At 45.1% G+C, this 14,310-nt stretch overlaps 1 protein-coding gene across 1 annotated transcript; it reads left to right on the top strand.

Annotated features, from left to right (window-relative positions):
• Nucleotides 1-2,989: 2,989 nt before the first annotated feature.
• LOC106603915 (solute carrier family 23 member 1) lies at nt 2,990-14,032 on the top strand. Its single transcript, XM_014198141.3, has 14 exons — nt 2,990-3,156; nt 4,320-4,535; nt 5,010-5,167; nt 5,243-5,331; nt 5,424-5,491; nt 6,596-6,777; nt 8,267-8,387; nt 8,837-8,993; nt 9,232-9,379; nt 9,497-9,602; nt 10,151-10,280; nt 10,842-10,985; nt 11,184-11,279; nt 11,634-14,032. The coding sequence occupies exons 1-14, from the start codon at nt 3,118-3,120 to the stop codon at nt 11,906-11,908; spliced, it is 1,929 nt and encodes a 642-aa protein (XP_014053616.3). The 5' UTR covers nt 2,990-3,117; the 3' UTR covers nt 11,909-14,032.
• The last annotated feature ends 278 nt before the right edge of the window (nt 14,033-14,310 follow it).

Here is a 14,310-nt window from a genome sequence, read left to right as displayed (position 1 = left end):
CTGGGCCATCTACCTGATCTGGTGGAATGAGTGTGTTGTGTAGGGTGTCCAGGAATGTGATCAGATGGGCGGTGTTGTAGGGGCCAAGGGTAGCATGGTGATGGATGACGCCGTGGTGGGGAATCGCTGCACACATTGTGATGTTCCCTCCGCGCTGGCCAGGGACTTGAACAATGGCACGCTGGCCGATGATATTCCTTCCCCTCTTTCGTCTTTTTGTGAGGTTGAATCCAACCTCATCAATGAAGATGAACTGGTGCTACTCTGCAGCCACCTCTAGCTCAAGGACTCTCGGAAACACACATGACAATATCAGAAATAGACATGGAATGGTCACTATTGTGAAGCACAATCATTATGATTACAATACTGAAATATGTATAATTTATACAGTGTTGAGAGTATGCATCAATTGTGGGATTGTATAGGACTCACTTGCACATAGTTATATCGCAATTCTTTGACTCTTTCTGAATTGCGTTCAAATGGCACCCTGTAGACCTGCTTCATCCTGAGATTATTTCTGCGCAAGACACGGTCCAGTGTTGATAAGCTTACCCTATCAATATTTTGAAATGTCATTATTTTCTATTATTTTTCTTTGTATTTGCCGTAATGTTATGGCGTTATTTTCTAGGACCATGTTCATGATTTCAGTTTCCTGTTCAGGACAGGAACACGTTCCCGACCACCTTGTGTTGGTAATCTTTCAGTTCTGCCAAACAAATAGTCAAATACTGTAAATACAAAGTAGGAATACATTTCCCAAATACTTGAAACACACTTTATTTTTCACAGTCCTACAGAACAGTCCACAGGCAATACTGTACTACTGTACTCATTGAGTACCATATTGATATGCAGTACTGCAATTTTCTAGTGAGAGTAGATTTCTTACCTATTCTCATTTCGGAATGTCCGGATGATGGATACTACAGTGTACCTGCTCAAATTTGGCTGTACTCTTTGCCCAGCCTCCCTCATTGTTAGACCATGGTTGACCACACGATCAACCAAAGTGGCTCGGATCTCATCAGAGATTACGGTCCTTAGGCCTTCCTCATCCTTGTCCTCCCCGTCGTCCTCTGGCTCTGCCTCTGTTTCCAATGTTGGCATCCATTGCTCCAAAACAGAAGAGCTCACCTGTTGCCCTTTTATGCTAAAGCTCTGATTGCTAATTGTAAAACTGTGTGATGGCTGTTTGCCCATGTGATGAGTCAGTGTGCATATTTGAATGGCAGTGTGTTCATTGTGAAAACAAGAGATTTTCTGCATGAAAATTGTGCCAAATGCAAAGAATTGTGTGTAGTGTTTTGAAAAAAGTGTTTTAGAACTGCAATTTGAGTGTAAAGCAGGAATTGTGCTTGTAGTTTAGCAGAATTGGTTCAGGGGGTTGGTGCATGAGTTACATGTTGTGGTCATTGTGTCTCAAGTACCAATATTTGTGTGTAAACAATTGAGAAAAACTGTAAACACTGTTTCCCAATTAATGAACATGCACCTGTGGAACGGTCGTTAAGACACTAACAGCTTACAGACGGTAGGCAATTAAGGTCACAGTTATGAAAACTTTGGACACTAAAGAGGCCTTTCTACTGACTCTGAAAAACACCAAAAGAAAGATGCCCAGGATCCCTGATCATCAGCGTGAATGTGCCTTAGGCATGCTGCAAGGAGGCATGAGGACTGCATATGTGGCCAGGGCAATAACTTGCAATGCCCGTACTGTGAGACTCATAAGACAGCGCTACAGGGAGACAGGACGGACAGCTGATTGTCCTCGCAGTGGCAGACCACGTGTAACAACACCTGCACAGGATCGGTACATCCGAACATCACACCTGCGGGACAGGTACAGAATGGCAACAACAACTGCCCGAGTTACACCAGGAACGCACAATCCCTCCATCAGTGCTCAGACTGTCCGCAAAAGGCTGAGAGAGGCTGGACTGAGGGCTTGTAGGCCTGTTGTAAGGCAGGTCCTCACCAGACATCACCGGCAACAACGTCGCCTATGGGCACAAACCCACCGTCACTGGACCAGACAGGACTGGCAAAAAGTGCTCTTCACTGACGAGTCGCAGTTTTGTCTCACCAGGGGTGATGGTTGGATTCGCGTTTATCGTCGAAGGAATGAGCGTTACACCGAGGCCTGTACTCTGGTGCGGGATCGATTTGGAGGTGGAGGGTCCATCATGGTCTGAGGCGGTGTGTCACAGCATCATCGGACTGAGCTTGTTGTCATTGCGGGAAATCTCAATGCTGTGCATTAGAGGGAAGTCATCCTCCTCCCTCATGTTGTACCCTTCCTGCAGACTCATCCTGACATGACCCTCCAGCATGACAATGCCACCAGCCATACTGCGTGTTCTGTGCGTGATTTCCTGCAAGACAGGAATGTTAGTGTTCTGCCATGGCCAGCAAAGAGCCCGGATCTCAATCCCATTGAGCACGTCTGGGACCTGTTGGATCGGAGGGTGAGGGCTAGGGCCATTCCCCCAGAAATGTCCGGGAACTTGCAAGTGCCTTGGTGGAAGAGTGGGGTAACATCTCACAACAAGAACTGGCAAATCTGGTGCAGTCCATGAGGAGGAGATGCACTGCAGTACTTAATGCAGCTGGTGGTCACACCAGATACTGACTGTTACTTTTGATTTTGACCCCCCCCTTTGTTCAGGGACACATTATTCTATTTCTGTTAGTCACATGTCTGTGGAACTTGTTCAGTTTATGTCTCAGTTGTTGAATATTTACACATGTTAAATTTGCTGAAAATAAACGCAGTTGACAGTTAGAGGACGTTTCTTTTTTTGCTGAGTTTAGTTCTTTCTGATGGCTAATCTGATCTTGCCCACTATCTCTAATTCCAAGAAGTGTCTTCTTGACCCTTTGATCTTTTTCCTTTAGTTTTACAGTCTCAGCCTCTTAAACAGAACGAGTGGGTAAAGTCCATCTCAGGGGCAGATTATTAACCTGGCTCATCTGGTCCCCTCAACCCCCATAAAAGGGCCCTGTACTCCTGTATAGGGCTGAGGTCACACGTGTGTTGGCTAGTTGAGAAGAGGGCAGCACCAAAAAAGGAAACGAAGGATCCATCACAAACAACTGAGAGTCCAGATGAAGAAGAAGCAAACAGAAATACGACCAGACCTCAAGGTAAAGTCATCATTTACTATAATTTCAATACATTGATGAGATTAGTTTTGTTGTGAATGTTTAAATTGTAATTGTACGTTGTCTGGCCTGGTAAGATGATGGGTTATGGTTGAGTTCATGTCTGGTGTGTAGGTCCTTAGTGAGCTGTATTTCTGTTAACTTGAATAATTTAGCTTTACACTTAGTATATTGCATAATTGGATGTTTTCGAAGTATTTCTGTTTACCTTTGGGGTGAAATGACCAAGGTGTGCTCAGATTAGGGGATTTACTGCCATGATGTCTAACTGAATAACAACTTGTGGAGAATGGTTCTGCATTGATATCTGAAACCATGCTTTTTGCGGAATATTTGTGGCTATTGTTTGAAGACACAATACCTCATAGCAAAAGTGGACACACTGAGTTGTAGAAGACAGTTCTAACATTGTTTCTCTGACAAAGATGTAAAGGTGATACATTTTGTTCACAGTGGAATGTATTGAAACACCAAGAGGATATTATTAACCTAGATCCCTGTACCAAAACTCTGTGTTACTCCAGTCTACTTTGATGAGTTAGTCATGGAAGTGCTCCTCTTGCATCATCTTTCAAAACAGTCAACACCGAGAACCATGACAACCGACCACGGTGATGGTGACATTCTTCTGGGTTATAACGTAATCCAGGGCCATGTCGATCATTCACAGAGTAGGTCAATTAAAGGAGATGTGACACCCAGTTGGTCTTGTGCCTGAGGGTTGGCCTCGGTGGAGATGGCAAGGCCATATGGTGGGCTCCCGAGTGGCACAGCGGTCTGCATCTCAGTGCTAGAGGCGTCACTACAGACCCTGGTTTGATTCCAGGCTGCATCACATCCGGCCGTGATTGGGAGTCCCATATGGTGGCGCACAATTGGCCCAGCGTCGTCCGGGTTTGGCCGGGGTAGACCGTCATTGTAAATAAGAATTTGTTCTTAACTGACTTGCCTAGTTAAATAAAAAGTATGGGACAGTGAAAAATCACGTAGGTGACAATCTTGTGCCATATAAGGTATTTTATATGACGTCTGAGAGGTCATCGGTTATTCCCAGTTGTTGAACATCGTGTGACTTTCAAACTTTGTGTATGCCAAGTTACCCCATCTTACGTTGGATGTGTGAATGTCTCTGTCTTCCCTTTCAGAGTTGTGATGTCCAGACTCAGACAGAGGAGCAGCAGGGTGCTGAGGAGGGGAAACTGGCCGCAGAGGGACAGGAGGAGGGTGCTGAGGGGGGGAAACTGGCCGCAGAGGGACAGGAGGAGGGTGCTGAGGGGGGGAAGCAGCGGCCAGGCTCTGACATGATCTACACCATAGAGGATGTCCCGCCGTGGTACCTCTGCATTCTACTGGGCCTCCAGGTACACAAATACACACTCTCTCACACACACACTCACACACTCACTCACCACATACTCTCTCACACACACACTCACACACTCTCTCACACACACTCAAACACACTCTCACTCTCTCTCTCTCTCTCACACTCTTAGTTTTCATGAATGGTTTTCTGACTCCGCCTTTCTATCAGTAGTTGTTTCTTCGTCTCTTGTGTGCCTTCTTTCCCCCAAATGTATCTCCCTCCCTCCCTCCCTCCCTCCCTCCCTCCCTCCCTCCCTCCCTCCCTCCCTCCCTCCCTCCCTCCTCCCTCCCTCCCTCCCTCCCTCTGTTTCTCCCTCCCCCTCTCCCCTCGCTCTCTCTCTCTCTCCCCCCTCCCTCTGTTCCCCCCCTCTCTCTCTCTCTCTCTCTCTCTCTCTCCCCCGCCCTGTGTTTCTCCCCCCCCCCCCCCCCCCCTCTCTCCATGATGATTAACACTGTGTCTTTAATCGCAGCACTACCTGACATGTTTCAGCGGGACCATCGCTGTGCCCTTCCTGCTGGCGGAGGCCATGTGTGTGGGACAAGACCAGTACACGGTCAGTCAGCTGGTGGGAACCATCTTCACCTGCGTGGGAATCACCACAATCATACAGACCACATTTGGAGTCAGGTACGTGTGTATGTATGTGCGTGTCTTCTAATGCTTGGAATGTATTGTGTAACATGTTTTATCTTCTATGTTTAGGTTACCTCTTTTCCAGGCCAGTGCTTTTGCCTTCCTCATCCCTGCCCAAGCCATCTTAGGGCTGGATAGATGGAAATGTCCCCCTCAAGGTGCACCACTCAGTCCCATCCTATGTCAGTAAAATATGGCCCAATCAAAGACAGAATCTCACTAATGAGCTATTGTGTCTGTCTTTCAACAGAGGAGATTTATGGGAACTGGAGTCTTCCTCTGAACACCTCCCACATCTGGCACCCAAGGATAAGAGAGGTACTTCCTGCCTCTTGTCACTGGGCCTCCATCTTGGGGTCCATCTTTCTGAACTGTAGCATCTCTCAGTGGGCCTCCATCTTGGGGTCCATCTTTCTGAACTGTAGCATCTCTCAGTGAGCCTCCATCTTGGGGTCCATCTTTCTGAACTGTAGCATCTCTCAGTGGGCCTCCATCTTGGGGTCCATCTTTCTGAACTGTAGCATCTCTCAGTGGGGCTCCATCTTGGGGTCCATCTTTCTGAACTGTAGCATCTCTCAGTGGGCCTCCATCTTGGGGTCCATCTTTCTGAACTGTAGCATCTCTCAGTGGGCCTCCATCTTGGGGTCCATCTTTCTGAACTGTAGCATCTCTCAGTGAGCCTCCATCTTGGGGTCCATCTTTCTGAACTGTAGCATCTCTCAGTGAGCCTCCATCTTGGGGTCCATCTTTCTGAACTGTAGCATCTCTCAGTGGGCCTCCATCTTGGGGTCCATCTTTCTGAACTGTAGCATCTCTCAGTGAGCCTCCATCTTGGGGTCCATCTTTCTGAACTGTAGCATCTCTCAGTGAGCCTCCATCTTGGGGTTCATCTTTCTGAACTGTAGCATCTCTCAGTGGGCCTCCATCTTGGGGTCCATCTTTCTGAACTGTAGCATCTCTCAGTGAGCCTCCATCTTGGGGTCCATCTTTCTGAACTGTAGCATCTCTCAGTGAGCCTCCAACTTGGGGTCCATCTTTCTGAACTGTAGCATCTCTCAGTGGGCCTCCATCTTGGGGTCCATCTTTCTGAACTGTAGCATCTCTCAGTGAGCCTCCATCTTGGGGTCCATCTTTCTGAACTGTAGCATCTCTCAGTGAGCCTCCATCTTGGGGTCCATCTTTCTGAACTGTAGCATCTCTCAGTGGGCCTCCATCTTTGGGTCCATCTTTCTGAACTGTAGCATCTCTCAGTGGGCCTCCATCTTTGGGTCCTTCTTTCTGAACTGTAGCATATCTCACTTTGATTGACATTATCAGAGACATCATGTAGACATAACTAGAAGCCAGGGATTGTGGGTCAGGTCAAATGGTGGTCCTAGAGATAGCTAATGATAATAACAGTTGGTCTCTCTGCCCCTGTAGATCCAGGGTGCCATCATAGCGTCCAGTGTGGTGGAGGTGGTCATCGGGCTGGTGGGTCTCCCTGGTCTCCTGCTGGACTACATCGGGCCCCTGACCGTCACCCCCACCGTGTCCCTCATCGGCCTGTCTGTATTCCAGACCGCTGGGGACAGAGCCGGGTCTCACTGGGGCCTCTCAGCACTGTAAGAGCACAATCCATCCTCCCTTCTTCTCTGTAATGTATCCTCCTCCCAGGTTTCTCTCTGCTCTCTCCATCTGATCCTCCCAGGTTTCTCTCTGCTCTCTCCATCTGATCCTCCCAGGTTTCTCTCTGCTCTCCATCTGATCCTCCCAGGTTTCTCTCTGCTCTCTCCATCTGACCCTCCCAGGTTTCTCTCTGCTCTCTCCATCTGATCCTCCCAGGTTTCTCTCTGCTTTCCATCTGATCCTCCCAGGTTTCTCTCTGCTCTCTCCATCTGATCCTCCCAGGTTTCTCTCTGCTCTCCATCTGATCCTCCCAGGTTTCTCTCTGCTCTCTCCATCTGATCCTCCCAGGTTTCTCTCTGCTCTCTCCATCTGATCCTCCCAGGTTTCTCTCTGCTCTCTCCATCTGATCCTCCCAGGTTTCTCTCTGCTCTCTCCATCTGATCCTCCCAGGTTTCTCTCTGCTCTCTCCATCTGATCCTCCCAGGTTTCTCTCTGCTCTCTCCATCTGATCCTCCCAGGTTTCTCTCTGCTCTCCATCTGATCCTCCCAGGTTTCTCTCTGCTCTCTCCATCTGATCCTCCCAGGTTTCTCTCTGCTCTCTCCATCTGATCCTCCCAGGTTTCTCTCTGCTCTCTCCATCTGATCCTCCCAGGTTTCTCTCTGCTCTCCATCTGATCCTCCCAGGTTTCTCTCTGCTCTCTCCATCTGATCCTCCCAGGTTTCTCTATGCTCTCTCCATCTGATCCTCCCAGGTTTCTCTCTGCTCTCTCCATCTGATCCTCCCAGGTTTCTCTCTGCTCTCTCCATCTGATCCTCCCAGGTTTCTCTCTGCTTTCCATCTGATCCTCCCAGGTTTCTCTCTGCTCTCTCCATCTGATCCTCCCAGGTTTCTCTCTGCTCTCTCCATCTGATCCTCCCAGGTTTCTCTATGCTCTCTCCATCTGATTCTCCCAGGTTTCTCTCTGCTCTCTCCATCTGATCCTCCCAGGTTTCTCTCTGCTCTCTCCATCTGATCCTCCCAGGTTTCTCTCTGCTCTCTCCATCTGATCCTCCCAGGTTTCTCTCTGCTCTCTCCATCTGATCCTCCCAGGTTTCTCTCTGCTTTCCATCTGATCCTCCCAGGTTTCTCTCTGCTCTCTCCATCTGATCCTCCCAGGTTTCTCTCTGCTCTCTCCATCTGATCCTCCCAGGTTTCTCTCTGCTCTCTCCATCTGATCCTCCCAGGTTTCTCTCGTGTTTTGACACTTGAGATCCATCTATGTTGTCTTGAGTTGTATTATTGTGTGTGGTATGTTGTTCTTACCTCCCTTCCTCACTTCTTTTGTTTAAATGGTTTACCTTGTTTTGGGCTTGAGACTCTTTATCGTCTTACGTCGAGGTCATTGAAGCTTTTAATCTAATCACATACTGTTAACGTAATTACTTTGTCCCTGTTTGATGTCTTTTATTGGGTTATGGTGTAACAATATCACTGCCTCTCCCCAGGTCCATCTTCCTCATCGTGCTGTTTGCTCAGTATCTGAGGAACTGGTCCTTCCCTCTCCCCTCCTACAACAGAAAGAAAGGCTTCAGCACCGCCAGGGTTCAGATCTTTAAGATGTTCCCGGTTAGAACCAACACAGCACACATCTGTCTCACAGGGATGTTAGAAAGTCATACTAATAACATGTTCTCATGTGGGGTTTGACCTATTGTTAAATACATCAGACTAATCATTCACGGCACATCATGTCATACAAATCTTGAACGGTTATAAGAGAATCGGAGGCCCATTTTACTGCAGTGCCCTGAATGCTACTGCCTTAGTGAGTGCTGCCAGACATGTGGTGGGGACACTGTCAGGCTATAGAAATGACTCACTGTAATAGACAGACACAGACGACAGGGATCATGTCACCGTTATGTTAAAGCCAAGAATTAGCTTTCTGATGAAAATGGCTGTAAAATAATATACAAATATGGCACAGACTAGGCACATCCAAAATTATAACTTGGAATCTCGGAATCCCTATGATTCCGTTATATGACATGTTATGTTGTTCTTCCTGTGTTCAGATCATCATGGCCATCATGTTGGTGTGGTTGCTATGTTACATCCTGACCCTGACCGATGTGCTGCCCAGTGACCCCAGCAGGTACGGACAGAAGGCACGCACAGACGCCCGTGGTGACATCATGACCCTCTCCCCCTGGTTCCGGGTCCCCTACCCCTGTAAGGGACCAGCATTACCTCCACTGTCTCACACACCGGGGCAGTTTGGACACACGAGCTAGAGCAAGGGTCAAGTTAAGAAAGCGGATGACACTGCTCATTTATTAGTCACTTTAGAATGACCTTGTATATCATTTTAAATGGGGAAATGATCTGAGTTGTCATTTATTTCCATTGCCTTTCATCTTGCTGCAAAGGAGGAGGATTCAGACGTGTGATGTCTGTGTGTCTCTGATAGGTCAGTGGGGGTTGCCCACGGTGACCATCGCTGGGGTGCTGGGCATGTTCAGCGCCACACTAGCTGGTATCGTAGAGTCTATCGGGGACTATTACGCCTGTGCCCGGCTCTCAGGGGCACCTCCTCCACCTGTCCATGCCATCAACAGGTGAGCATCAGTCTCCTACACCGGGGGTTCGACTTCTAACATGGACCTAAGGCTCTTATTGTCAAGCATCAGTACCCTGTGTTGATGTATGTCTGTGTCATGTCTTTCCCGTACTAGGGGTATCTTCACAGAGGGGGTGTGCTGTATTATAGCAGGACTGCTGGGTACAGGAAATGGCTCCACCTCTTCCAGTCCCAACATTGGAGTTCTGGGAATCACTAAGGTAAGGAAGCTTAGCCCCTCAACTCATTTTGACTAGATGGAGTACAGCTTATGACAAAATTGACTTTTTGTAGCAGGTTAGGAGAACTTACGCAGCATGTTAGGAGAATTAACATAGCTGGTTAGGAGAATTAGGTTATGGTTAGGAAATGGGTTAGCTAAAATGCTAAACGTTTCGACTTTTGATGTAAATTTGACATAAGGAGGCTGTCTAAATATGACCCTGTTGGCCCCTAAGCCCCTTGTCTTTCATCTATGTCATGAAAAACACGATTGTAGATATGTAATCTCAAGCTGTCTAGTTCAAGTTGGAATCAGCAAAATTATCTTTTTGAAACGGATAAAGGCTTATTGGCATGCTCTCCAGTGCAAGTGCTTTGTCACAATGCAAATCGATTGTTATTATTGCCACATGATTATTAGCTAAAGGTCTGCTCATCTTTACATGAACTCTTATGTTAATAATTATGAATAAACAATGAGCTGATACCAGAGGTTGCACAGTTCACATTGAGTCACGTTGTAGTATGTCTCTCTCTCTACACACAGGTGGGAAGCAGGAGGGTAGTACAATACGGCGCAGCCATAATGTTCCTGTTAGGAACTGTGGGGAAATTCACTGCCCTCTTTGCATCGCTGCCTGACCCCATTCTAGGTGGCATGTTCTGCACCTTGTTCGGTGAGTTACTAACCTCCTAACAGAGAACTCACACACAGCGTCATCTCTCAATTCAATTCAACTCAATTCAGTTCAATTCACAGGTCTTTATTGACAGGGGAAACACATGATAACATTGCCAAAGCAAATGAAGTAGATAATAAACAAAAGTGAAATAAAAAATAAAAATGAACAGTAAACATTACACTCACAGAAGTTCCAAAAGAATAAAGACATTACAAATGTCATATTATCTATAAATACAGTGTTGTAACAATGTGCAAATGGTTAAAGTACAAAAGGGAAAATAAATAAACATAAATATGGGTTGTATTTACAATGGAGTTTGTTCTTCACTGGTTGCCCTTTTTTTGTGGCAACAGGTCACACATCTTGCTGCTGTGATGGCACACTGTGGTATTGTCTCTCTCTCTCCCCCCCACCAGGGGGCAGTATGATCACAGAAAGCTCACCTCTATTTGAGAAGGGATGAGTAAATATGTCTCTAGCTAGAAACACAGATAACAATGAGACAATAATAACCTTATCCAGCCCTCTGTTGTTTGTGTCTATGCCCTGCAGGTATGATCACAGCTGTGGGCTTGTCCAACCTGCAGAGTGTAGACCTCAACTCCTCTAGGAATCTCTTTGTCCTCGGCTTCTCCATGTTCTTTGGCCTAATGTTGCCCAATTACCTAGACATGCATCCCGGCTGCATCCAAACAGGTGGGCTGCACATTGAAAAGGTTTTTACTGATATGAAAAGACATCTCCATCTTAAGAGGAAGTGTAGGAGTGGCTTTAGAGAGTTACAGTGTGTACAGTTCGACTGTTATCAAGCTTTAGTATGGAATATTATGTTGATGTTATGAATAATGATTAGGATAATTCATTTGGTAATACATGTTTTATTGCCGTCCTCAGGAGTTGCAGAGGTGGATCAAATCCTTACAGTGCTCCTGACCACGGAGATGTTTGTCGGAGGCTTCCTGGCGTTTGCTCTGGATAACACCATCCCAGGTATGCATGCTATGTGAGAATGTGAAACCTCATCTCATTAACAGGAGCTACCAGTCACCTTGTCACACGCTGATCAAAGAGATAATCAGTTGCTTTGTGTTTGTTTATGTGACACCACAATATCACTATGGGACACATCAATCTTTCCATTTTTGCTCAACCGTTGCCTGTAACTACCAATGTTTGTTTGTGTGTGTGTGTGTGTGTGTGTGTGTGTGTGTGTGTGTGTGTGTGTGTGTGTGTGTGTGTGTGTGTGTGTGTGTGTGTGTGTGTGTGTGTGTGTGTGTGTGTGTGTGTGTGTGTGTGTATGTATGTATGTATGTATGTATGTATGTACGTACACGGTTTAAACAGGCACCAGGAGGGAGAGAGGGCTGCTGGACTGGAAGGCAGATGAGAGCAGGGGGGAAAGCTCAGCGAATATGTGTACTTATGACTTCCCTATTGGAATGAGCTGCGTTAGGAAAGTCAGCTTCCTGCGCTATCTACCCATCTGCCCCAGCTTCCAAGGCTTCATGCGATGCAGACGGAAGGACAGCGTGCAGGAAAACATGGAGGATGAATTAAGAGAGAGGCATGAGAGTTTACGCATGGACACAACAATTACCTTGGCCTGCACCAAAGTATAGGAACCCTGCAATTATTCATCTTTAAGATCATTTCATACAGCTGTATTTTTCACAGCTATTTCTTGTTTTTGGACACTTACAGTTGTAATCGAAAAATGCACTGTCTGCAATGATGTTGCATTTTTGAAACTGGAATGTTAGCACATTCCTCACCACATTGATTTGGGAGGTTTGTCTACTGTCCACTACCACCTTACAGCATTCTGTTTCTAAGTTGAAGAACAAAGAGTCATATATTCAGATGCATACTGACCTTATACTTGTGTGTAGACTGTATTGAAGAAGCAGAGACAACATTAACAGGGTTTATTTAGTAAGTCTTTATAGTGTACAAAATTATAAGTAATGATAGTGTATCTCTTCTGATGATCTGAACTCAAACATTTATTCAAAAACATTTATGATATAAAACTAAAGTATAATTAAGGAAAGCATTCCTACTTTTGACTGTCAAATGTTTGTTTACATTATTAAGTGTTAGAATAACATGTTAAACAGACCAATGAGAGTAGAGACGTCTAGAGACGGATTTGACAAAGTGCCAGAAGAAAGAAATCCCACAGGCTTCTATGTCAAGTCAACATGGTAATTGTACTGTACTATTAACTGAGCGACTGTACTATTATCTGAGAGACTGAACCATGAAACAACACTGTACTATTAACTGAGAGACTGAACCATGAAACAACACTGTACTATTAACTGAGAGACTGAACCATGAAACAACACTGTACTATTAACTGAGAGACTGAACCATGAAACAACACTGTACTATTAACTGAGAGAGACTGAACCATGAAACAACACTGTACTATTAACTGAGAGACTGAACCATGAAACAACACTGTACTATTAACTGAGAGACTGAACCATGAAACGACACTGTACTATTAACTGAGAGAGACTGAACCATGAAACAACACTGTACTATTAACTGAGAGAGACTGAACCATGAAACGACACTGTACTATTAACTGAGCGACTGAACCATGAAACGACACCGTACTATTAACTGAGAGAGACTGAACCATGAAACAACACTGTACTATTAACTGAGAGAGACTGAACCATGAAATGACACTGTACTATTAACTGAGAGACTGAACCATGAAACGACACCGTACTATTAACTGAGAGACTGAACCATGAAATGACACTGTACTATTAACTGAGAGACTGAACCATGAAACGACACTGTACTATTAACTGAGAGACTGAACCAGGAAACGACACTGTACTATTAACTGAGAGAGACTGAACCATGAAACAACACTGTACAGATTGGAAGACTGTGACACGGGTGTGACCTCTAGAAGTGATTCTAAAAAGGCGCAAACCAAGAGGCTAGGATCTATTGATCTATCAAGGAAGCACAGGATCCGTATCTTTATGACTGTTCATGATTGATTTCACTGTGACATGATGGAAAGATGTTGAATTTAAATTTCCCTTCCATATTACACTCTGAGCCTTTTTCCCTCAGAGTGTCTGTCAATAGCGCCCATTGCAGTCTCCCTGGCGATTAGTTTGTAATCTGTCGACAGCTGCCCTCTCGCTTTGTTCAGGTCACGCTCTTCAAGTAAACAATGGTAAGATGGAAAAGACAACAAAGCTTATGCAGGTCATAGGAAAAATCTGGTCCTATCAAACTTTGTTGTTATTTTTAGAAAACATTTCACTCATGTAAAAAATATCAACCACTAAAAATCTAATTTCTACATTTCTCCTTTGAAATGTGGAAAAATATAATCTGTGTTTTTAAGAATGTGTTGTTCTATCTATATTACACAACTAGACATGAAAAACATTACCACCAACAACAAAGATCATCAGGTTTCTGCCCACAAATACACATTGTCAGTAGGAAGAGGAGGGTTCATGGAACCAGGGAGAAACACACTGTATGCATTTTAGGTATGCAAAACAACACATACAGTGCTTTCAGAAAGTATTCATACCCTATTGACTTATTCCACTTTTTGTTGTGATACAGTCTGAATTGAAAATGTATTAAATGTAGATTTTTTTTCACTGACCTACACACAATACCCCATAGTATCAAAGTGGAATTATGTTTCTCGAAATTTTTACAAATTAATAGAAATAAAAAAATGCTGAAATGTCTTGAGTCATTAAGTATTCAACCCCTTTGTTATGGCAAATCAGTTCAGGAGTAAAAATGTGCTTAAGTCACATACTAAGTTACATGGACTCTGTGTGCAATACTAGTGTGTAACATGATTTTTGAATGACTACCTCATCTCTGTAACACATACAATTATCTGTAAGGTCCCTCAGTCGAGCAATGAATTTCAAACACAGATTCCACCACAAAGACCAGGTTGTTTTCCCAATGCCTCACAAAGAACTGCACCTATTGGTAGATGACATTGAATTTCTTT

Source organism: Salmo salar, chromosome 04, assembly GCF_965601325.2.
Source record: "Salmo salar chromosome 04, fSalSal1, whole genome shotgun sequence".
In the NCBI taxonomy this organism is placed as follows: Eukaryota; Metazoa; Chordata; class Actinopteri; order Salmoniformes; family Salmonidae; genus Salmo; species Salmo salar.
This window is presented reverse-complemented; position numbering and strand designations above follow the sequence as displayed.